The sequence below is a fragment of the Bombyx mandarina genome, chromosome 20, assembly GCF_030267445.1.
Source record: "Bombyx mandarina strain Sakado chromosome 20, ASM3026744v2".
NCBI lineage: Eukaryota > Metazoa > Arthropoda > Insecta > Lepidoptera > Bombycidae > Bombyx > Bombyx mandarina.
Genome location: NC_143226.1, coordinates 5,141,521 through 5,167,781, shown reverse-complemented (window position 1 = coordinate 5,167,781; position 26,261 = coordinate 5,141,521). Strand labels below are relative to the sequence as shown.

The window sequence follows — 26,261 nt, the reverse complement described above, 5'->3', positions numbered from 1 at the left end:
ATTTAAAAATAATTTTCATTGAATTTTATTAGTGGTAAGTTCTCAAAAGGAATAATATTATGTAACCAGGTTCTGTTCATTTTAAATTCCAAAGCCAACAAATCTATTTTCTATCACTTTATCACAAAATATTTTCTTCTTCATCTAAATTTAATTAAATTATAATGAATTACCAGTCAACTATAATTTGAAAAATTACAGTTAAAATTCATTTAATAAAACAAATACATATGTTATTCAAAATAAAGTGAAAATAAGTTATTTTTTCGCATGCTGGTTATCTTGTAAAGACGCAGCCGGCACAGATTGGAAAAGCCCCTTCCTTGCCATTTCGTCGGCCCAATCTTCAAACTCTCCTTTCCTAATGAAGAATGAAACACTTTATTTAGAAATTTACTTTTTTTTAATAACTAAACAAGAGCAACATGCTACTAGTCCAGTCGTTAGTATCCGAACTCTTAATCTAGTACCCAAATTCAATGACATAGCAGCTGATTTTTTATTGCCCTTCTAGGCAGACGAGCATTGGCCTACCTGAATTTGAGTGGTTACCGTCGTTCATAGACATCAGCAATGCCAGGAACAGTGTGCTTAGTGCGAGTGTTTTAACGTTCTCGACATCGTAAAAGTTAAGTCAAATTTGTATGGAGTTGAAACGTTTGCCTATGTTTGCTGCTAGGAGCACTATTCCAGCTGCATACAAATTTAACTTTTACACTATCAAGAACGTTAAAAAAAACTCGCACTAAGCACACAGAGCTAGGCCGCGCTGCATACCGCTGAGTACTCTCCGCAAGCCTCGTATGGAGAAAGACATGTCAGAGTGCTCAGGAGTTACCGAGGAGGGATGTTCATTTCAAGGCCGAATAGTACGTGGCAGAAAATACCTCTGGAAACGCACTGCGGGTGAACACAGTTTCTAGGTAGTATAGATGAACTTTACTCTGATAGCGGCCGGTGCTATGGTAAAAACGAGATGATAGGATCATCTCAAATAATTCCTCAGGACACCCCGAAATGACAATCCAAACAGGCCTCTTTTGTATGGAGTCAAATGGAAGTTTGGGACCCCAAATCCAAGCAGTACTTCGTTTCGCTTCGTTCTGTTGTGGATTGCCAGCATTTTTGACGTCTACGCGACTTTTTCCTCGTAACACAGACTCTGCCTCGATGTTGATTTCGCGTGGAATATTTGACTGTTTGAAGAGATTCTATTGTACTAAATTTCGCAGCCATGAGGACGAACAAAAATATTGGCTATCTAAGTTTGTACACTGCTTAAATAACTTGTAAGGTCTAATAATAAATAAATAATTTACGCTAAGACTCATAAGTTTGCATTTTAGTAGATTTTCCTATTTAATGTAGTTTTCCCGATAGATTTTTACGATGCTGTAACTCGAATTGTTGATGTTGAGATGTTGTTACTTTAATGAAGTCTAATGTATTTCAGATTTTGTAAAAATGACATGGCTTGTTTTACATGTATAGTATATTTTCAAAACTATGTTTCGTTCAGCTTTACTTGCACTCATTTGACAAGATAACGCCTGCTGAAAGCACATATTTCGAAATTGATCTGTGGAATTTCTTCATAGCCGAACCTAAGCGATGATGGGGGAACGTAAGGCCAGCGTCGCCCAAAACATTGTGGAATCCCCTCGAATCCACTCTCGGTGCCTTTAGGTTCTTCAAGCACCGGTCACCGTCCTCGTCGAATTCGTCGAACATGACGAAGACTTCGACGAGCGAACTATCCCGTAGACACGACCCTCTGAGTTTCTCGCCGGATCTTCTCATGGGGTCCCCATTCCGATCCGGTAGTAGATTCTACGTAGCACTGCTTTTGTTAGGGCCAGTGTTAGCAAATTCAGTCAGGTTGAGCCCGTGAGCTCACCTACCTACCTGTTCGCGCATAGCTAGAATAGCCCCTGAGGCTATCAGCGAATTGGTACAAAAAAGTAGAAATTCTGGATTCAATTGGTTTCTCAAATGATTAGATCACAGTGACACAGATTATCATAACGTGGACTCAAGTAGTTATGCTGTGTTCGTTTTAAAATGTCTTTTTGACGGGACTTTTTGGCGGGAACGCGAAGAGTGAAGTTGTGTGATGTTTTATTTTGTATATATTTAGTGTTTCTTCAGGTTTAAATGTGTATTAGTGGTGCTTTGTTAACTGTTTGATATCTGTGAAAGTGCACAAATGTGGTAAAATAAAACAAAGCCGCTGGACGTAACTTTTCGGGATCCTCCAAAAAGTCCACTGAAAAAATCTTAGTAAATGACACCATTTTACTGAGATTAAACTTCATCCCATATCATCTCATCTCATTTCATTTATTTCATCCCAGTCGATTAATGTCTCAAATTAATTATCTTCATTTCATTCACTCCATAATATCATTTTTCATAAAATTATGAATATAATTAATATAAGACATGACTTAAAGGTCTTAGCTCCCAGGTCATAAAATCCCTTAAAAAAATGTATTTTTGACGTATATTCATTCATTCAATTGTGTAGGTACTTAGATATTTCATATTTCTGATCAAGTAATAGAGTGATACAAAGTGTACAAAAGTAATGGTTGATTTATGGCAGTTATTTACGTAAAATAGGAAAAATTATAGACGTATTTAATGGTTTCAAAAAATGTAGAGATAAATAGGACATGTAAAAAAATAATAACACTATAAACTTATTTAATAATGTGTCTACGATAAAGCTCGAAAGCTGCCTGTCGTTATTTAATATTTTGGGTAAGTATATAAATTTTAATTAATCATACTATGACCAGGTCTGATTAAATTTAAATAAAATAATACAATTATTCCAATGATGTGTTTGTGCTAAAAACTCAGAAGATTCATGTCTGTGCCATAATATAAGTAAGCATTTAAATTTATTTTAGCGGTAGGCAGCGGCTTGGCTCTGCCCTTGGCATTGCTGAAGTCCATGGGCGACGGTAACCACTCACCATCAGGTGGGCCGTATGCTCGTCTGCCTAAAAAGGCAATAAAAAAAAAAAAAAAAAACAACTGAAATTGAAAATAACTTCGATTACAGTTGCATTATAGTTTTCATTTTTTCTTCTAAAAATGTATAGAAACATATAAATAGATGAATATATTTTATATATTTATTTTCTTTCCATAAATACTTTTTTTTAATTGTTTTTATTATGAGCTCACATACAAGCAAGCTTATCTTTTATGATTTTCTTCTAATTTAAAATAACTATGCTATAGTGTATATTTGATTAGAAATATCAGTATGTAGAATAACAACATTAAAATTATAAACTATTTCTACTTGTATATTTTGGAAGCTTGCTCAAATAGGATTGTCTTGCTAATTCTGCTATGAAGATTTGATTCCTGACTTGATGACAACTCCTAATACAGTTGAGAATTACTTCATGTCTATTACTAGTGGTGACTTGAATATATGTGAAATAAACACTAACCATCCATTACATCCATTACATCCATGAACACACATTATGTGGGTCATAACTTTTTACGAGACCAATCTGGCACGAATATGGAAAAACCGCTTACAAAGCATATTCAGTTGGATGCCTACATATTGGAATCCTCTTTATCAATGTGTATGTACTGATGTACCAATTAGAACTGCAAATCAAAATATCTTTAGCGGCAAATACACTAATTGGGTCACATTTTTTTAATCCCTGAATGGTGAAAATGCGAATGAAGGAAGCGTCAATAAGCAGTTTTTACTGTATACACAACTATATATATAAATAAACAACAAAATACAGTGTGTTGAATGAGCTGGTGATTACTATCTTATAGCCAAAGCTTAGTGTTTCTCTACAATCTTTCCTATTGCAACCTTTGATGAATAGTCAGATGGAAGCAGGATTTGTCGCTGGAATTCGCATGAATCTCCTGTGGCATTAAAGGTATATGTGGCATTAAATAATAATCTAATATTAAAAAATAAATAATAATTTCATATTTAAAAAAAAAAAAAAAAAAGATATGCCCGCTGAGTTTCTTGCCAATTCTTCTCAGGACGGAGGCTAGTTCTTGTGAATTGGCGGTAGTTCTTTTGACGTTCAACAAGTATGTACTTTCATTTATGTTGAATAAAAAATTTTTGATTTGATTTGATTTGATTAAAATTATTTGTACAGTCCAAATTCTAGTTGTAAAAACAAGCTCTGCTAATAGTGAGTATCTTTTTCTGTCTAAGATAATCAGTTACACAGTATGTGAAGGGAGGTTTTTTTCCTTTACCACTTAATTTTCGTTTTTCCACAGTGTTATCATCATTTTTCTCTGACTGGGCTAGGGCAGAAGACAAATTTTTCACAATTTAAAATGACAATAATTTGCAAAGATTTTTTTTTTTTATTGCTTAGATGGGTGGACGAGCTCACAGCCCACCTGGTGTTAAGTGGTTACTGGAGTCCATAGACATCCACAACGTAAATGCGCCACCCACCTTGAGATATAAGTTCTAAGGTCTCATGTATAGTTACAACGGCTGCCCCACCCTTCAAACCGAAACGCATTACTGCTTCACGGCAGAAATAGGCAGGGTGGTGGTACCCACCCGCGCGGACTCACAAGAGGTCCTACCACCAGTAACAATTTGGAACAACTGGAATTTGGAATTGGATTGTTGATAATCCCATTCTCAAGGATTGTTCGGAATCTCTTACTTTGGTTGGAGAGACTTTGGTTCGCTCTGTATTTTGTACTGTATGTTTAATGGGGAGTGCTTTGAGCTTTGATTATTTGATATGATCCCATCATCTCGTTTTTAACATATTTTAACATGCCACTGCTCCGCCATCAGAGTAGAGTTCATCCATGCTACCTAAAATTGCAGTCATCTGCAGTGTGGGTCCAGAGATCTTTTTGCCAAGTACCATCTGGCTTTGGAATGAGCTCATCTCTATGGTGTTGCCCAAGCACTGTGCTTTGTCCTTCTTCAAATGAGGCTTGTGGAGAGTACTTAGCGGTAGACTGGAGCTTGTGTCTGCTCCTGGCATTGCTGGCATTAGCGACCACTCACCATTGCGCGGGCCGTAACCTAGTCTGCTTACAGAGGCAATACAAAAAAAAAATTGTGTGCCCTTTAAAAAAGCTCTATTTAAATAATAATTAAAAATAATTGTCTACAAAGCAGCATGCAGCACCTGATGATGATTAGTTACAATTGCTTAAAGACCTGATGCCAGTACAACTACAGCGCCACTGGTGGTAGGACCTCTTGTGAGTCCGCGCGGGTAGGTACCACCACCCCACCTATTTCTGCAGTGAAGCAGTAATGCGTTTCGGTTTGAAGGGTGGGGCAGCCGTTGTAACTATACTGATATCTAAGAACTTATATCTCAAGGTGGGTGGCGCATTTACGTTGTAGATGTCCATGGGCTCCAGTAACCACTTAACACCAGGTGGGCTGTGAGCTCGTCGACACACCTAAACAATAAAAAATAAAAAAAAATACCACTGAAGATTCTTTTCAAACCTCATTGTAAATGCTGGCCAGCTTATTACAGCTCGACATTCCTTCAAAATCTCCAAAAATTAAAAAGCCACTGTAAATGTTCATCTCCAATATTTCTAGGGTAATTATTACTTATCTCACTCAATAAGGAAACCTAAACCTAAATAGACAGAGTCATCTCTTGTGATTATTCCTACTACCCACATGTTGTCTGATTATTATAAATACGCATCAATATGCTCTGATTAATTCTCTTTGCGTTGATAAACCTCAATGTTGAGCGTCATGAACTCTGAATAACTTTCTTATGCACTATTTGAGGCCAATTCAGTCTGTCCTTGGCAGCATTGATGGCATCATGTACGGCTCTGATTAATACCAGAAAACTTTTAAAGTACCTCGCTGCGAAAAGGTTTCTGGTTTGATAGGTACATATATTTCTTCACAAACTGGAGAATTAACTTCTTGTTTGGGCTATAACAAACACATGAAAACCGATAAAAAACAATTGTTTTACTTACGCATAATATTCCCTGTACGCTTTCTGTCTTGGTAAACGGACAGCAAAGTAGAATGCCGCTCCACCCATCGCCGCCAGAATCAGAGCGCTGGCAATAGTTCTTTTGATTTGTGCGTGCAGCATCCCTCGCATAATAGGTTTGACACGGCATGGTGGTGGCGGTGGAGGCGGATGGCATACTTGCTGGCACGGCGGGGGTGAGGGGGGCGGACAGGGAGGACAAGGCGGAAGTTCGCATGGGTTCATAGTGTTCTGGAGGAGATAAAATCATCTCGTTATAAGATTACAATTGAAAGCTTACAAAATATTTGTGTATAACTTTTTACTGGTGGTAGGACCTCTTGTGAGTCCGCACGGGTAGGTACCACCACCACGCCTATTTCTGCCGTGAAGCAGTAATGCGTTTCGGTTTGAAGGGTGGAGCAGCCGTTGTAACTATAAGAGGCGAGTGGCGCATTTACGTTGTAGATGTCTATCGGCTCCAGTAGCCACTTAATACCAGGTGGGCTGTGAGCTCGTCCACCCATCTAAGTAATAAAAAATAATAATAATATATACATATTATATAAATATATAAAAATTAAATTTTACTCTACAGATAATACAGCACAAATGCGAAAATGGCACAAAGCTCACACGGTGGAAGTCACAGACGGAATAGAGACCACGATGGAGGAGGCTTACGTTATACAAACACAGACTGGGAAGCCAAGGAGGCACATTACCAACGAGAACTGGACGAGGCACGCGCTCGCGCTACCCAGATGGAGAAGACCATGAGATGGTGGTCAGACTGCACGGCCAACTGGAGGGAGAAGTGGAGTAAAGTGCGCACTGAACGAAACAAGGCAAGAGAAGAAGTCAAGGCACTCAAAAACAAAGTAGAGATTCTCACTAAAGAGTTAGGCGCAGTAAAGACTGAAAAAAATGAATTAGAACAACAACTCGGCGAACTGAGGCGAGACAACGACAAGTTGCTCAGTATAGGCGAAAGTAGAATCGTAACGGCCGATCTCACTGAAGACACTGTCGAGCTACGCAGGAAGAACATTGTCTCCCCAAACGAACAGAGACAACGGGCTTCCTTAGACTCGCACAAGCTCTCCAATGTAGACAATGTACTCGCTAACAAACTTAGCGAACTAAGATTGAGATTGGACGACACTTCGAAAGTTTTACAAAACGAAAAAGATCACAAAGCATTCCTGCTGGCCAAAATTGAAACTTTGACCACAGAGCTGCATAGCGCGAAAATGGAGCTGGCCCACGGTGACCGAACGTTGGGCTCGACCGATTCAAGCCACAGCGAAGTGGAGAGACTCCAGAATGAACTGCAAGACGAGATAGCGATCAAACAGGTACTCGAAGAGAAGATGACCGAATACAAAATGGAAGTAGAGAGATTGAAATCGGAGAACACGATACAGTGGAGCAAGAGGGAATTGTTGGAAACTGAAAATATCGCCATACTCAGAGAAAACAAGAAACTGTATAGCCAAATCTGCGAGCTCCGTGAACAGATCCACAAGTTGAACAGAATGTCTGATGGCAGCGCCTACGGGTTTAGCGATCGCTTGGACTCAAACATCCTGTATGTTAGGAAGACCAGCGCGAGTCCACGGTCGCACGAGTCCAGCGGCTCCTCCGAGGTCAACATGGCGCATTACGAAGCAAAAACCGGGACTTCGGGCGACGAAGACGATCTAGCTATAGTCGAAAGAAACGAAAACTGCTAGCATACCTTGTCTGGGAGAAAGGCAGGATTTGTTATCACGAATTTCGTAGGAATCACACAAGAATGACTGAAATGACTTTTCCGTCAAAGAATATTTAATCAAAAATCCGCCAGTGACAATCAATTTGAATGAAATAAAGAGTTCGACATTTGATATGGGTTCTTTCTTAAATAATATAAGAAAGAATGATACTCTTTTTTATAATTTCTCGGCTGTTGCATAATAGATAAATTCACGAAAATTAAGTCAATGAACTAATCAATGTCACAGAGTAAACCAATAATTTGCTGAAACGTTTCATTGGTATAATTCAAATTGAATGAAACTGGGGGAGTCTGTATGGGATAATCATGGTAATTCGTAACGTGCGTAGTACAAATTCAGAATCACTTCGTGTAATTACTTCTAAAATAACATACCTAATAACATTGCGTAATGCATTTATAAAATTCATTCCACGCGCTTAAACATAAATTTTATGTAACTTTTTTTATATACTAGCAAACCGAACGTTGCCAAATATTAATCAGGGACAGATATCACTGTAATTAAAAAGGTACTCGCAAAAAAATAGGGATGAATTTAACAAAGCTAATATAAATTTATTTCCAGGTTGACTGAGCTGGTCTTGTTAAGAAGCGTTTCATATTAAATAGGTTTAAAAATAATTACAATAATAGTTAACATTAAAACAGTGTTAACAGGGAAATGGCCGTAAATTTCGATGTTTGAACTCCTTAGATAGGTAGTTAATCTGGAATATTTAGAACGATTTTCTTAAACACTAAATGTTTATTTTTCTTGCCAATATTAAGTTAAAAGTTTATTGAAGAATTGACAACTGTATAATACAATAATTGCACGAATGCAAATTCACATTAAATGGATAATATTGAATATGCTGTTTAAAAAAAAACGGAAAAACATAGCATCTCGCTGCCATTTATACTAGAAACGATTTTCCCGCCATTAAATATGTACCTCAAAAGATAACCTGCTAAATGAAAAATATCCAAATTATTTATATTTACTTGTAATTTGGATATTGCGTAAAATCATCGAGAGTCAACCACAACTCTATTGTGGGTATTAATCACAATCTCATACTTCCTATTCGTACACTCTTGACAGAGTGGTCGTGGTCATGCATCAGTCGGATCCTGCGATACCAATGCTCTCGCGATGCGACGCCATATGGCACGATGTTTCACAGAGTGAGAGCAATCATTTATATTTGAGTGAGTCACAGATTTTATGAGGTCGGTCCATCGTTTTGGAGATCGTCCGCGAGATTGCAAGGGAAAGTCGAGGGCAAAAGATCTCGCGGCACAATCTCATACACGAAGCATGAAATTAGACCGAAATTCAATTTTTAATTACCGCGTGTATTCAGGAAAATCATACACTTACAAAAACCCACTGCATGTGATGAACATGAAAAAAATATCCATTCTGTTATAAACAAAGAGCTGTGTGATATGTGTCCATTTTTGCCGTTGCAACGAATGTTGAAGCTATCGAATTAATTTAAATACTCACAGATTATTTTGTCACTAATAAATAACGTCATTTTCCGTTGCAAAATTATTCATAAGATTACATACTGTAATTTGTTTTTGTTTGTACTTTAGTTTTTTAGTTATTTATTTACCAATTTTTTCGAGTGTCGAAGTAAACTATAACCAAACGAAAATATTTTTGGTAGACACTTTAGTAAATATTTAAGCACATGATCAGAGGGAATAATGCCTTTTTGAAACTTAAACATACATTTGACATGGCCTAGCGAATGTACCATTTGTTACAATCACTTTAATTGTTAAAAAGCAATAAAATATATCCTGAAATTGTTTTATTTATAAAATTTCGAACACAATTCTTGAACTCTATTGACCGATACCTACTATTTTAGTATCCATATTTTTATATAAAGATATCTTTGTTTCTTCTTTGTTTTACGTCGAAACTATGGAGGGTGGAGGTAAGGAGAACCGTCTCATATGGGAAGAAGCTTGAAAAAGTGTCCCACTTCAGCACTAAATAACAGTTCAAAAATCCTCCAGAATGGCGCTAGCATAGGCTCAGGATATGATGTGAATTGAGCAGTTGTTAACAGATTGAAGTATGCTGAGTTAGGAAATTTAATATATTTAATGACTAGAGTAGTTGTTAGTAACAGTGTAATAATATAGAAGATCTCACATGTTTACGTAGTCCAAACTAATTTCATCAATATAACCTAAAATTATTGCTGTGGTAAAACGTGGAGACATCGATTGCATTTTCAGCTTTGATCATAAATAAAATACTTTTTGCGATTTTGTAGTTCTTTCGTCCTTTTTTATTTCTCTATCGTGTTCTAATAACTTTCAGCACCTTTTTTAAAATTTATTCGGCTGCTACTGTAGCGCTACCATTATTTAGCAGATTTTAACGGACACTTTTTACACACAGTGACGGTTCTCCTTACCTCTACCCTCCAAAAATTTACAGTAGAGTTCATTTCCCAAGATGAAAGGCCTTATCACACAACATCATTACATACAGCCTGACCTTTATTATCTGTTTTTTGAAAAATGGTATGGAGCGTAACAAGGTGAAATAGATTTTGACTGGGATTAGAATTGGGATGACACTAAATAAAATGAGATGAGATGGGCAACTAAAAAAATCCACTGCCACATCTAGATAGTAAGACTTGATCCTATTTGGAGGAAATTGAAAAGAATAAATATTGAAACGTTAAGATTACACTATTATACATGCTTCCATACCTTTACGACGGGACCTACTACAACGCGAGACACACTAAAACGCAGGACTCACTATAACGCGAGACCCAGTACAACGCGGGATCCACTATAACGCGAGAGCCACTACAACGCGGGGTCCACTATAACGCGAGACCCACTACAAGGCGGGACCCACTATAACGTGAGACCTACTACAACGCGGGACCCACTATAACGCGAGACCTACTACAACGCGAGACCCACTACAACGCGGGACCTACTACAATGCGGGACCCACTACAACAGGAGACCTACTATACTATACATATGTTTCATGTTTGTGTGAATTTCTAAGTGATTAATGAAGCCCATGGCAATTGATGACGTAAATGTCTCCATAGGCCTTAAGAGATGAGTCCTAAATCTCAATTCTATAGTACAACGGCTGCCTCACCCTTCAAACCGGCCAGTACTGTTACGCGGTAGAAATAGGTATCTACCCGTGAGGACTCACAACGCGCCCCCCAACTAGTAAGGCGGTCCCCTCTCAGTCCCCACCGTTGACTCCGTACAGTATGTCGTTGCGGGCCATCGCGGGGCCGGATAAGAAGGGGGTAAGTTACAAATGCCCCGACCTCCTCAGTCTGGTTGTTGTGATGCAGATAAAAAAAAACGAATCTGTTAATACACTTTATTTACATAAACGTTATAGGTATTGTAGATTTAGGATATAAAAGAAATGAGAAGTTAAACAATATCACAGATAAAATGCAAATTTGGAAGCTATCAAGTATTTTTTCTCGAAGCCGACCCGACAAACGTCCTGTTCAAATTTCTACTAATTTGTAAAGCCTTCGTCAAACAGAACGCGTAATTAGCGCGAGTCAGAGCGCTAAACTGACGCCGCGCTATGACGCCGAGATGTGTTGTGCTACTATGGTAACATACCGTCAAACAGTGCCCCAGCGCTATAAGTACGCAGCGCTCTGTGGCGGCGTTAGCACGCTTTGACGTCAGGCGTTGTAATTTTTTACAAATTTTATTTTAGCGTCCGAGCGAATGTGTATTAAAATACTAGATAATTCCCGAAAAAATGATATAAATAGTTAGAAAATACCCGTGCTTATACAATGCCACATCTGAATCACTCGATTTCTTAATACTTTTAAATTTTCACACTGCTATCGAGGGCACTATGATTTGGCGAATGCGTTGCGTCAAGGAGCGTTGGACTCATCTAGTCAATTTGAAGAGCGCGACGTTAAGTACGCGTTCTGTTTGACGAAGGCTTAAAATACTTTGTGAGTTATCGATGATGAATATCAACTCAATCGCCTCAGCTGTTCTTAAATAACACGCGATATTTGGTTTCTAATTAAAGACATGAGTGGATGAAGGGGTTACGTACCATTTTTATGATTTTTACATTGAATGAAGGTTTTATGTGTCTATAAGCCATATTAAACCTTAGAACTCCGGGTTTAAAGACTATTTTGAGAAATTGCATGTGGCGAAGGATTTATGTAGGAATAAAAAGTACAAGTAAAATATTGCCCGTTTTCTCAAAATTAACAAATTGTATCTTTTCTTTTTTTTCCTACCTATGCTGATAGCCTTGAGAAGCTATATCAGCGTTACCCGACGAGTAGGTGAGCTCATGGGGCTCAAACCTGGCGAAATTGCCAACACTGACCCTAGCAAGAGCAGTGTTTCGCAGAATCTACCACTGGATCAGAAACGCGACCCAATGAGAAGATCCGGCGAGAAACTCAGTGGGCTGTGTCTGTGGGTTAATTTACTCGTCGAGCCCTTCGTCACAAGCGACGGGTTCGGTGAGGGCGAAGACCGGTGCTTGTGGTACCTAAAAGCACCGTTAATGGATCGGGAGGATCCGTAATGGCGTGTTTTGGGCGACATCGACTGTTTGCCATTCGTTCCGCAAGATTGGGAATGTAAATTGTATCCTATCCCCTTCATTCACTCATGCCTTCAATTATTCTAAATTAAATCTAAACTTAGAAAATTTGTGAATTTGTACTTTATTATTCTACTGTCGGATATAAATTAGGAAAAAAAATTTATATTAGATGTGTAGAATACAGCTGTAGCCACACAACAAATACACGCTCATGCCTATTTCAGCTAGAACAGATTAAAAACCCCACACAACTGACACAGGTTTGGGCAGGAAAAAAAATTTTCAAGACATTACTTTTTTTCTTCTGTCTCGGTTGAGTTCTTAAAGTTAGCTATGGCAGGCATCCCCAACCGTTGAAACATTCCTTTGATCCTAGTTTTCTTCAATTCTCTCTTATCGCGCACTTTTGATTTCATCTCAGACTTAATCTCCTCCGGTCTGACCGGTTCGTAGACCCCATCTTCTTTTTGTTCGAAGCCTATCAATTCGATTTCTATTTCCGGTGCCCCCTTATCTATGACTATCGGCACGGAGTCAGCCTGTAGTTCTACAATGTCATTTCCTTCTTCATCATCATCGAAGTCAGAGATGTCTTCATCGGTGGTCTCTCCGCTGCTGTCACTGTACGATTTACTTTTCGTTTTTTTGTTTTTAAGCTCCACCTTTATCTGTTCCTTACGTTTCATGGCGTTTTTAGCGACTTTATATTGGGCTCGTCTTTCATTGTTTATGGGCTGCTTCTTGGATGGGGCCGGTTTTGATTTTCTGTTGTTATCTTGGCTCTGCGCGCTGGGACCGGGGGCTCCGTCCTCGAGTTCCGGTAACGATGACTGAGACCCCTGGGCTGCGTCACTCCCTGATTCATTCGCCTTCCTGTTCACCCTCAGCATGGCGGCGATCTGTCTGGCCATCGTTCTCTTTGTCGAATTCATGTGGGAACTCGATTGTGACAGTGTTGTACTTTTCGCTGCCGATGACCTGTAATCGACATTTTCGATTTATAAACACTTCACACTGGTGGCAGGACGTCTTGTGAGTCCGCACGGGTAGGTACCACCACCCCGTCTATTTCTGCCGTGAAGTAGTAATGCGTTTCGGTTTGAAGGGTGGGGCAGCCGTTGTAACTATACTTGAGACCTTAGAACTTATATCTCATGGTGGGTGGCGCATTTACGTTGTAGATATCTATGGGTTCCAGTAACCACTTAACACCAAGTGGGCTATGAGCTCGTCCACCCACCAAAGCAATAAATAAAATAAAAATTTATAATATAACTAGCCGTACCCGCCCGCTTTGCTGCGCATTTAAAATTAACATTATTGTTTATTGTCATTATTATTAGGGAGTCCAACGCTCATATAAATATTAGCCTATCCAATAAATACATGTATATGTACATGTATACCAAGTTTCAAGTCAATCGGATGCACGGTTCAGTAGTTATAACGGAACATCCGTAAAAACCACTGTAGGTTTATATATTAGTATAGATATGGATACTGTTACGCCGGTAAGAGTAACGCCTTCTATCGTCGAATAGTCGAACGAATATTGAAGAATCTAGTAGCACCTAGAACGCTCGAGAAGCACAACGCCATCTATTGTCAGATAGCGGAAACAATACTAGAGATTTGTGGAATATTCTCGATGATTTTAGGGATGAGGTATCGGCTATAAAAGCGCTGTACGGATGGCGTGCAGTCAGTCAGTAATCGGAACTACTCGAAGCGAAACAGCGAACGGATCACCTGAAGCGAAGCGAAACAAGCGAATTGAGAGTTTTAAAGTGTTTGTTGAGTGCTTTAAGTGTTCTAGGTGTTGAATACAGCGTTAATGCTTAGATAATCATAATTGCTTAGATGGGTGGAAGAGCTCACAGCCCACCTGGTGTTAAATGGTTACTGGAGCCCATAGACCGCTACAACGTAAATGCGCCACCCATCTCGAGATATAAGTTCTAAGGTCTCAAGTATAGTTACAACATTATAGAATTAACGTTTTATGGCAATAAATTTTCAGTTGAATAATGTAGCCCGCAATGGATGGCGTGTTGTAAATTAAAAACGAATACCTGTCAGCTATTCCGGTGAGGTGCCGGACGCCTTTCACGGCCGACTTCATGGCGCGTTCTTTGATCGACTGCGGGTGCTCTTCTAGAGCCGGAGACTCCTCGGAGCCTGTCATCATCATCATATATGAGTATACAGAACATTCTATTACAACATATATGTATATAACAAGACAGATAATATTCATTTTATTTATATTGGCAACACTGTGGTTACGTGAATTGTTTTATTTCATTAATCTATTAGTAATCTAACATTAGATTCTAGTGTTACAATTAAAACGTGAGACCGAATGTCCTCTAATTTTATTGATTAAAATTAAAAAATTGTTAATTCAATTTCTTTATTTTTTTTAGAAAACATAGACCAAACAATGAAACTAATTTAAATATTTATTTATACTATTTTTAATTTTTTAGTTGAATTTCAATTTTTTCATATATTTTTTTAATATTCAATTGTCATCGGTCCTTAATAAGTATACCAAATTTCGGGTTAATCCGTCGTTTTGAGGGGGGGTCAAGATCATGTTCAAAGATTCCGTTACATACTAACATACATACGTCTGAAGCTAATGAAAGCGTATTAATAGTAGAAGTACACACCCTCAGAATCGCTGGAGCTGTCGTTGTCGTAAATTCCGTAGACCAGTTTCTTCAGCGACGCGTCCATTTGCCTCATCAGGTCGTCGTTTACGTAATTCAAGCTCTTCTCGATGGCATTCGGGCCTGGACGGTAATATATATATTTCGATGCCTCCAATGAACACAACTCTAACGCGAAATTTAGAAATTTTCGTTTTTCACGCAAATCGCTTCACTATTTTAAAAGTATTACAAACTAGCGACCCGCCCTCGCTTCGCTTCGGAAACATTAAAACAGACATGAAACAAAAAAAAAAAAAAAGTTGCCTATGTTCATCAGGGACAATGTCGGTTTCTAATGGAAAAAGAATTTTTCAAATCGGTCCAATAGTTTCGGAGCCTATTCGAAACAAACAAACAAATCTTTCCTCTTTATAATATTAGTATAAATTCATTATTGATGGGGTTCGAAGCAAGAGTAAATCAGCTAGTTACACAAGAAAAAGCCGTAAATATATCTGCAATAATAAATATTTTTTCAGCTTTTTTCGTTTAAACACTTTCCTGTAAACTTACGAATTTGGAGTTATAGTGTTCATTGGAGGCATCGATTTGTAAATACAGCGCGTAAGATAACTATGGTCTATGTACAGGGAGGGAAACCAAACCCCAACTAAAACCTTTCCCTAAAGCCTTCACCCCTCGATATGATAATGAAAACTAATCTAACTTAATCTATTATTAACATTAATATCTATATATGTATACATTGGTATGCCGGTAAGAGTAACGCCATCTATCGCCGAATAGCCGAAACGAATATCAAAAGAACTAGTAACGTCGAGAAAGCTCGAGGAGTACAACGCCATCTATTGTCAGATAGCGAAAACACACATCGAAGCTACTCGACTTGCCGAGAATGTTCTCGATAAATCTAGGGATGTCGTATCGACTATAAAAGCGTTGCAGAGACGGCACGCAGTCAGTTAGTAATCGGAAGTACTCGAAGCCAAACAGCGAACGGATCACTTGAAGCGAAGCGGAACAAGCGAATTGAGAATTTTAAAGTGTTCGTTAAATGTTCTAAGTGTTGAATACAGTTTTAATTTATACTTGGGTAGAATTTTTATTTATCCCGAACCCCAGCGCGTAACAATATTAAAACGGTTCCCATAGCACAGGGAATCCTATTTTGGGGCCAAGTGACTTGATGTGAATTACCCGGATTCATTTATTTAAAAAATTAAGTCATTAATATTATTAATTTAATTTAAGCCTTTACAAACCTGCTAGAGCTTTCTTTGCGTCTTTATATAAAGTTCCAAGCCTGCCGAGTTCCTTTAGTAGGTCACTTTCCTCGGTTTGCCCGAAGAAGACTCCACGCGGCCTCTCGCCTCTGTCATCAGCTGGAGTGTAGCCTGCGGGTGTCATTTTAGGGATTGGAGGACCTTCAATGATTAATAGGCTTCGATGATGCATCTGAGGATATGAAGAAGTAGCGGTCACATCGCGAGCCCGCGCACCCTGGTAACGCCATGCTGGCACTTTGACAGGTGGAAATACACGGGATGGTAAAGCCGATATCCAATTGAGTAATTGACCTCAGAATTCAAGGTCACAGCATTCAGCTTGTAATGACCACAGAGTCAGAAAGCTCCTTTTTTTCTACCTTTGCTGTTAACCTGAGGACGTTGCTAGCTCTAAGCCGCGCTCTGAAGGTTAATTGGTGTTAGCATAGTTGTATTTCTATGAACGCCATGAATTTCTGTAATTAAGGGATTATACATGCAAAAAATCTTTGATTACTCTTTAAAAAAATAATTTTATAACACAAATCGTTTGTTTCAAAATCTAAATTGAAATAAATATATTTAAATAATGAATCTAACTCACGGGCTTAACCTGAGAGTATTGCCTACACTGGCCCTAGCAAGAGCAGTGCATCACAGAATCTACCACCGGATCGGAAACGCGACCCACTGAGAAGATCCGGCGAGAAACTCAGTGGGTTAGAAGCTCCTTAACATCAAATACTGTATACTGGGTGTTAGGAGACCGCTTCCGAAAACGAAGACACACGATAGCACTAATGACTTTTGATGATGGGATGGAAAAATATCGATATTGATTTAAAAAAAAATCATATTTTTAAAAAGTTTTTTTAGCATTATTTACGCTCCATCATGTTAGTACAGCTAAATTAAATACGATAGTTTCGTAAAAAATACATTACATTACTTTATTTAAAAAAAAAAACCCAGCAATGAAACACAAAATCAAAAACAGCTGATGCTCGGGTCAACGAACGCGCAGGCGCGACGCTGATACCGTGCTCCCCAAAATTTACAACTTTGTAGGTACAAAATGTTCTTTTTCGGAAGCGGTCTCCTGACACCCAGCATGAAGCATGATGCATCGCTAGATACGAGTGCACCGGAGGTCTTACACTTTAGGCCACGACGACTTCAAAAAAAAAAAGCAGTGTATCGTCACAAATTTTTTTATTGCTCAAATTGGTGGACGAGCTCACAGCCCACCTAGTGTTAGGTGGTTACTGGAGCCCATAGACATCTACGACGTAAATGCCGCCACCCACCTTGAGATATAAGTTCTAAGGCCTCAAGTATAGTTACAACGGTTGCCCCACCCTTCAAACCGAAACGAATTACTGCTTCACGGCAGAAGTAGACAGGGCGGTGGTACCTACCCGCGCGGACTCACCACAGCAGAGGTCCTACCACCAGTAAACTAGACTTACTATCGAAATACTTCTTTATGGAACGTTCCATGCCCCTCTCCCGCTGCGCCACGTGGCACTGGCACGGACCCTTGATTAGCACATTGCTCAAGATGTACAGCACGTCGTATCTCCTGTTCTGTCTGGCGATCCTCTCGATCCGCTGTATCGAGGGCACGTCCTCTGGTATCAGCCTGAGCGCGGCGAAGCCACGCAATGGCTGGAGGTTCAGCAACGCATACACCAGGAACAGACCGGCCACGGATTCCTATCGAACAAAATTGCTAGTTTAATCTCGTGGCAGCTTCATATTTGTATGTTTTAGAATCGTTGAGGCGGTACAAATAACGCCATCTGTCGTCAAATAGCTAAAACGAATATCGACTTAAAAAAAACGTTATAAACTAGAACTATCGAGAATGTTCTGGAAAATTGTAAGCCTAGTCGAAACGTGTACAAACGCGTTGTGTAGACGACACGAGGGCAGTACTTTTTGGAACAAAGCAACAGACAGACATCAAGTAGATCAAGTAAACGAGGAAAAATGAATTGTGGTACAGAAATGTATATTAAACGTTGTAATAACATTATTGAATTGCAATTAGTATCTCGGTAAAGGTTTTTAAGCTATTGCATAGCTTTTATCGCGAGCTTTGAGCGCGGTGACCGAATCAAGAAATTCCGTAACGAAAATAAAACCTAACACGCCCCCACTCCGCCTACCATGTAGCTCGCGTTCAACATATTCAAACGTGCATGCGCATCATGAAAAGTCCGCCCATCTCTCTCTCGCGCGGTCTAGCTTATGAGTGTGAAGGGGACAGTTAATGTTTTGCTTTTGTTAATGTTTATAAATATAGCGTGGTCTTATTTTATTATTGTTTTAATCTTAAATTATTATTGTATATTTATAATTGCATAAGTTGATAAAAAATGCTGTGCAATAGCTTTACCATGGCAGTGCCCGAATGCCACACGATTTTTTTTTAATTTATCCTAAGCCTCAGCATATAATATTATGTGTATATTGATATAGATATAGTTAATGCATAAGATGTTTTAACATAATTATGTTTTTACTATTTTTTACTATTTCATTCAATAGACTTTTTTAAACAGCGTAATTAATTTTTCTTTCCTCTTTGGTTTAGTCAAACAGAAATGAAATTTTATTAAAGTTTATGATGACTTCAATTCACGCACCTCAAAGTTGCTAGTAGTCGAGACCATGTACTTCTTGGCTATGAGTATCACTTCCTCGGAAAGCTCAGCGAGCTCTGATGTAGCATTTCTACCGCTGTTAACATTAATTAATTAAATTAATCTTCATTTTATGAGTAACTTTATATATTTTCGTTATTTTCTAGCCCTCCGCTGGTCAGAAGACTTGAGTTAGTCGATTTAGTTGCAAAATCCATTCAAGCACTCCTGTTTCAAAGTTGGCGGTACTATTGAGATTTAAAACTTATAAGAAGTGAGTGGCGAGTTCTACATTGTCTATGAGTACTGGTACACTTGACATCACATGACTTGAGATTATTTACCATTATAAGAAAAAAAATGTGATCTTAGCGTCAGCATCTATAGCATGTTCCTCAAACCTCCAGCTTTCTTCTAAGTTTTTTTTTATTGCTTTGATGGGTGGACGAGCTCACAGCCCGCCTGGTGTTTAGTGGTTACTGGAGCCCATAGACATCTACAGCGCCACCCACATTGAAATATAAGTTTTAAGTTTTCAGTATAGTGTATAGTTACAACGGTTGCCCCGCCATTCAAACTGAAACGCATTACTGCTTCATGGCAGAAATAGGCAGGGTGGTGATATCTACCCATGCGGACTCACAAAAGGTCCTACTACCAGTAAGTCAGCATCTTAATTTCTGTAAGTTATATCTACTTTGATAACTGATCTCTCATCACCCATGATAAAACCCTCTACGTGCCTTTACGTTCATCTGTCCTAAGTGCTTCAAGTATAGGCATGCCGGGAAGAGATGCTATCAGTTTTCACTGTGATATCCAGGCTACCTTTGCTGGGCGCCGGTTGGATGTATGTGATCAATGATATTGGTGAAGAAATAAACAGCTATTTTTAATTCACTTGCTTTTAACTCCACATACTTACTGAAATATAGTCACAAAATCCATTTCTTTCCATATGTTGCAGAATTTCTCATAGCTAAGAGTTTGAACTTGGGTACATCTGTGAACGAGGTCATCACAATCGTCCTCGAATCCATCAGCTATATACGCTGGTCTTTGAAAACCTAGTAAAGGGAATAGCAGATTTTTAAATGTTATATAAATTTATTTGCATTCGGCCTGTTTAATGGTTAATGCCATTAAGCAGGCCGAATGCAGGCAACATTGGAGGAAGCTGTGCAAAAACTGGACCAAGGTGGTCACGACCCTCAATAATGTGGAAACGACAAAGAAGAAGAAGAAGAAGAAATTTATTAGCAGATCCAACAGAGATCTAAAAGTTTCAAACTTTTATTACAAATTCTTTTTAATGCACCGAGTGGGTATTCTAAACCATTCTGAGCTTCAAGTGAACAAATCCCAAAAAACATGAAAATAGGTCCAGCATTTAAGAGTTCACTAGCTCACAGACAATAGATTATTTATACATAAAGAAAATTATTATTATTATTCATTATTAATTAATGTTCATGCAAGATATATTATACCTAAATCATCTTACATTAATTCCAAAAGGGATTTTATATTTTTATCAAATTATTTGATCGAAATATATTATATTTAAAATAAATATTGTGCTTTTTCAATGGCTGCTCTAGTTTTCACATTTTTTTGTACTTAGTTATAAATTAAAATATTCCATTATTATCTTTATCAAGAATTAATCGACTACATTATTTTTTAATAAGTAAACATGGATCTTCTTTGTTCTAAAACCCATCACTGACAGGAGTGTGTAATGTTCAATTGCGGTTGAAATAAGTTATAATGTGTGTATTAAAGGAACTTTAAAGGTTAGAATGAAGACTTCCAATGGAGGGAAACTATTGTAAATATTGAAATATTCCTTTATTTCCCACAATGCAATAAAAATATATTGTATCTTTTCTCAACCAGTTTATCTTTAATCATAAGGAAGGTTTATCTAGATGAACAAAATTAATAATGTAAAATAAAATGCCATTAACATTTTAACTTCTAAAGTTAAATGGTTTTTGGTGATGCTGGATAAATAAAAAGAAATTAAATATTTGTGACTATGAGATCACTATCACACAAATGTACGAGTACAATACAAATTTATGGTTCAGGTTTGGTCTTCATAAGCACATCATATTAAGTGTTTTAGTTTTGAATTAACAGTAATTAATTGTCATTTAAAAATTAATTAAATTTTATTTTGTAAATATCTTCAAAGTGGAGAAGTTAGTATTAATAAAAATTGTAAAATATAATACTAAAATCACAAAGAATCGATTTTTTTATTACGATTACAATTTTTGGGAACCATCCGAAAGACAATAATTTACTTACGGTGCATGATTAACAGGTTCTCGAATATGACTGGAAACTTTCACACTTCACAGTGCAAAGGGCATGTTTTTGTTTTAAAATATTAAATTAATCATAGAATCATCAATAGAAACATTTAAAAAAAATGTATTTATGTATTGTTATGTGTTTTGATTTTTGTTTCCAGATTTTGACATTACACAGTTCACAGATTACTTTTTTTTAAGTGATTTTATGACCTGGTAACTAAGACCTTTGAGCATAGATTATACACGACCTTTGAGTCATGTCTTATTTTAATTTATATTCTTATTTTTATGAAAAATGATAATACGGAGTGAAATTAAATTGATTAACTTGAGATGTTAATCAACTGGGATGAAATTAAATGAAATGAGATGATATGGAATGAAATATAATTTTAGTAAAATGGTGGTCATTTACTAAGATTTTTTCAGTGGACTTTTTGGAGGATCCCAAGAAGTTGCGTCCAGCGGCTTTGTTTCATTTTCCCACATTTGTGCACTTTCACAGATATTAAACATTCAATAAACCACCGTTAACCACCATTTAAACCTGAAGAAACACTAAATAGACAAAATAAAACAAATCACACAACTTCACTCCTCGCGCTCCCGCCAAAAAGTTCTTCGTTAAATCACTTTTAACTTTTACCATAGATAATACATAATTATTATAATTGAGACATTTGCGTTAGGATTTGAAGAGTTGCAATTTGCAGCTGAACTATTTACCTCCTCAACAATTTCAAATATTTCAGCGAAATCACAAATACATGACGTATATCTCTAGTATACTCTTTAGTCACTTAGAAATAAAATAAGAAAACAACTTAAGTTATAACTTTATTAACTACAAATAATAACAATATACAACGTATCCCACAGGCGATCAATAAAACACTGATTCAAATTTGCTTATCTTTTAATGTATTGATTCTTTAAGTTGAATACTAACGCATCTCGATTTACTTGTGGTATTACTGCGAACAATAGACAAGCTTTGAGCCGTGATAACCACGATGCGTTTTGTTTCGGCTGTAACACTACTTGATAATAAACTAAAAGAATTGTTGTTTAAAGGAGTGGCTTCTCAATCAATTTGTACCAATGTCCACACTCGCAACGGCGCGGTTGGTCCTGTAAGGAAAAATAAAATTTATCTTGCCAATATATTTCTTTTAATTAAACGAAGTTAATCTTCCGTCGTTTAAAATCAGAATTTCACAGGTGTTAGGACCTCTTGTGAGTCCGCACGGGTAGGTACCACAACCCCGCCTATTTCTGCCGTTAAGCAGTAATGCGTGTCGGTTTGAAGGGTGGGGTAGCCATTTACGTTGTAGATGTTATGGGCTCCAGTAACCACTTAACACCAAGTGGGCTGTGAGCTCGTCCACCCATCTAAGCAACTTGTTCCCGCACGCGTTTTAAAATTGTATTTCCATTTTTTTTTAAATGGTATCTGTTGGCGGGATTTGAACAGTGGCAGAGTCACATTGCTCAATACGAATACACCGAACTACTTCCGTGATTTGATATAATCTTTTATCAGCTTTTTTATTGTCCTTCATAGGCAGCTGTGCATGAAACCCTCCTCATGGTGAGTGGTAATCATCGCCTATGGACATCAATAATAGACCATGTGGATGAACACTGATTTGATGGAAGAGAGTTTGGTAAAACGGAGACCATTTCAGGCAATGATTCAAAGCACTGGACATCAAACATTGGTCGATATATCACTTCAGAGGTACATGTCTTTGGATCTCTAATTCAGACTACAAAGTCATTGTGGTGTAGAGGATAAGACCTCTGGTGCATTTGTATCAAGAGATACAACAATGTCGGAATGCGGCAACCAAGAAACCATTTTCCTAATGAAATACGTACTAAACAAATGTTCAAGATTAACTTCCACAATGAAGGAAAAACATTGTGTAATAAAATGGAATCTGCAAAATTATAATTTGCGTAATTACCGGTGGTAAGACGTTTTATGAATCAGCACAGGTAGGCACCACCACCTGGCCTATTTCTACTGTGAAGCAGTAATATATTTCGGTTGTAAGAGTTTTAAAGGACAGCCATTATACTGTAAAAACTGAGCTCTTAGAACTCATGTCTCAAGGCGGGTGGTAGCATTTACGTTATAGATGTCTATGGGCTCCAGTAACAACCTTACACAAGGCCGTGAGATTGTTCACCCATATAAGCAATAAAAAAACCAAATTTGCAGATACAATCTGGTCCACTTGGTTACAAAATTATATTCAAAAAATACTAATAAGCTACTTTTTCTGTTTAAATTACATTATTAATTATATATTTTATATTAATTATATATTTTTCAAATTTTAATCATACCTTGTGTAACCAAAGCCAGGTGATGGCTGTAGCGTGTTCTTCACCTGTGGAAACGAAAACATATTTATAATTAGTGGGTACAATCACCTTTACCCACTCATAAAAGTAGGAGCACATTTTAGCCGTCAACTAGATTTCAATGAGCATGGATAATCTCTTTGAAACAGGTTGTAGATAGAAGCTTGATGCAAAAACTCACTAACAGAAATATTATCATTACTTTTGGTTCAACAATTTAAGATTTATAACAATAATGTACATTTTTAATACTGGGTGTAACTAAATTATTTGAGTGATGTAAAATTCAATTCAATATTGAAAATAAATAAAAAATGTTTAAACGATATTTTATTGTCATGTAGACGCGTCTATGGCCAGTCATGTTTGCATATAAACATCAGCAATACAAGGTGCAATTACTATGTGAAGCATAACAAATTGCATTTTCAAATTGTAGAATTTAGTGAGTGGACGCTTCTCTGCATTTGATATATATGATTTTTTGCAATCAATGTCGAATACAATGCATGCATTAAAAAACGGCAGTGTTCTAAACCTAAGCTGACCATGAAAAATTTTTCATTCTTTTAAACATACTGCAGTAGGATTTAGATTCTGTCATTTCAGATGAAATTTTTTTAGCTTTGATAACTCTAGCATATCATCACCAACATCCATGACCTAGAATTCATCATTACACTTATGATTTTTTTTTAATGTTTAACATTACAATATGCTAAAATTAGATAATTAAATACTTTTAATATACAAATGCCATTGATTTGATAGCATTACTAAAAAAACAGCACAAACACATGTTTCATACGCAAATTCTTAACATTACTTAACTTTTTGTTGTAGACGTAATTGAAACTGCTTTAATGCTTTAACCTTCTTGTCTGTATTATTAATGTAATCCATTATTTTTGATGTTATAAATATTGCACTATTTTCACTGCCAAAGCTCGAAAATAATAAAATTATAATAAATGCAAGACTAAAAAATAAAACTAGCTTTTATTTGCAGTTTTTTTGTTTTGCTTATTATTAGTAGTTTTTAACTAGTCTTAATAGCTAAGAAACATATTGAGTACTTACAAATGCATCCAACAATACGAGCATCAAAGCAGGAAGGTACCAGAGTTGGGTTTTCACGGGTTCCTGCTGACTTCTTCACTACCTTCATGTTGAAGGGGTCATCATTGCCGGCCTGAAGGGCCAGGAGTTCCTTCCTTTCCAAGCCAGTGGCATGTTCCAAGGGATCAGGCATCACTGAAAATAATTATGGGACACAACTTATTTAAAATTTTGGATGGTTTTTAATGCAATAATTATTTAATATATATTATAGTTTCTATAATTTCACCTATTGTTCCTGTTTATAAATGCCAATAAACTAAGCTTTGAACCTTGGAGATGAGGAAAATTTTATTAAGGAAAAGGTTATTTCACTGTTATTCATGTATTTTCAAAAAAACATGCTCCACTGACTATGATCAAATCAGATTCTGTTTTAAGATTTATTTCTCTTACATAAGCAAATTTAGCTTGGTTCAACATTTCTTGTATTAATAAGTAATTTTTAACTTATTAATTTTTTTATGAATAAAGAACCATTTTTCAAGGTGGAATCATCATGTTTCATGGTGGAAAACAACAATCAACAATTTTGACCTTGAGATTTTCTGCCAAGAGGGGCGAATGAGCATATTCCCTTTGGAATGTAATGGGGACATTGATTGACGAAAAATGTAATACCAGTATTGAATAATCGATATCTAGAACTTATAGCAAGTGATGAGATATACAATTTTTTATGACACCAAACTACCTACGTTCCACTCACTACCTACATCGGCTATTATCAAATCTGATAGATAACGAGATTGATAACCTAAAATTAAATAATTTTTACTAACGGGAATAAGCTCCAAAATTTACACATAAGAGACACGTTATTTCTTAATATTTATTACAAATTCATATGTACTTTTTTGTAAATAGTAAATTATCGGGATATTCACTTTAAAAATCAATAATGTGATCCTGAACCGAAAAGGTTATGGTCAGATAGTAGATCACATATTTTGCAAATATTTCTATACCGTTTTACTTTTGGTTGGTCTAATGTTCTAGCATACCATTTAAGCAGCTTAACATACATTTGGGGTTGTTTGTGAGAATCAAGATACCTTTTTGACATTACGTAACTAAAAATGTCAAAGGGTGCAGTGGTTTCATACTCAAAAAACAGTGATTTCTTACTTTTGTCGGCATATCCCCGCCTGGCTGTGGGTAAAATAACACTTCTAAATGCATTTGCTCTAAGAATTTGTCTACATAAGGAAGCCATTGTGTTCTATTTTCACACTAGACCGTTTCTCACGATAGCAAGTGGCGTAAAATATTTTCGGAATTAAATTAGAGATGAGAGTAAAATGACAAAAGGTTTTCTTAGTCGATTTTCGGTGTGGTACTTTGTCAATTTAACCGATTAAAATTTTCCAGCATTTTATTAGCTGTTATGAAGGTAGTAAAGTAAATTAAATTAAATGCGCTCATATAATTCGTTTAATTCTTGGTGAATTATCCATATT

The 26,261-nt window shown here is 37.0% G+C and overlaps 4 protein-coding genes across 5 annotated transcripts in view; 1 reads left to right on the top strand and 3 right to left on the bottom strand.

The window, feature by feature from the left end:
* Positions 1-234: 234 nt before the first annotated feature.
* Positions 235-6,590, bottom strand: LOC114247896 (cytochrome c oxidase subunit 6C-like). Its single transcript, XM_028180977.2, has 2 exons — positions 6,010-6,590; positions 235-361 (listed from the first exon to the last, which is right to left on the bottom strand). The coding sequence occupies exons 1-2, from the start codon at positions 6,252-6,254 to the stop codon at positions 259-261; spliced, it is 348 nt and encodes a 115-aa protein (XP_028036778.2). The 5' UTR covers positions 6,255-6,590; the 3' UTR covers positions 235-258.
* Positions 2,504-9,591, top strand: LOC114247895 (coiled-coil domain-containing protein 102A). The gene is made up of 2 exons (XM_028180976.2): positions 2,504-2,763; positions 6,607-9,591. Exon 2 carries the CDS (start codon positions 6,629-6,631, stop codon positions 7,742-7,744), a length of 1,116 nt encoding a protein of 371 aa, XP_028036777.1. The 5' UTR covers positions 2,504-2,763; positions 6,607-6,628; the 3' UTR covers positions 7,745-9,591.
* Positions 9,592-11,153: 1,562 nt separating this feature from the next.
* The window catches only part of LOC114247906 (uncharacterized), a 294,552-nt gene continuing 279,444 nt past the window's right edge, over positions 11,154-26,261 (bottom strand). The window contains exons 1-8 of one of the 2 annotated variants that reach the window (XM_028180987.2): positions 21,302-21,510; positions 19,911-20,052; positions 18,989-19,082; positions 17,807-18,053; positions 16,335-16,466; positions 15,070-15,192; positions 14,467-14,572; positions 11,154-13,372 (exon numbers count right to left, since the gene is read on the bottom strand). In XM_028180987.2, coding sequence (XP_028036788.2) covers positions 12,685-13,372; positions 14,467-14,572; positions 15,070-15,192; positions 16,335-16,466; positions 17,807-18,053; positions 18,989-19,082; positions 19,911-20,052; positions 21,302-21,308 — 1,539 coding nt within the window. In that variant the 5' untranslated portion in view covers positions 21,309-21,510 and the 3' untranslated portion in view covers positions 11,154-12,684. Of the gene's footprint in view, positions 13,373-14,466; positions 14,573-15,069; positions 15,193-16,334; positions 16,467-17,806; positions 18,054-18,988; positions 19,083-19,910; positions 20,053-21,301; positions 21,511-26,261 lie in introns of those variants that run through there. The other variant, XM_089735996.1, reaches the window with a different exon arrangement.
* Positions 22,134-26,095, bottom strand: LOC114247868 (cytochrome c oxidase subunit 5B, mitochondrial). Its single transcript, XM_028180945.2, has 4 exons — positions 25,930-26,095; positions 24,763-24,936; positions 23,665-23,708; positions 22,134-22,440 (listed from the first exon to the last, which is right to left on the bottom strand). The coding sequence occupies exons 1-4, from the start codon at positions 26,015-26,017 to the stop codon at positions 22,378-22,380; spliced, it is 369 nt and encodes a 122-aa protein (XP_028036746.1). The 5' UTR covers positions 26,018-26,095; the 3' UTR covers positions 22,134-22,377.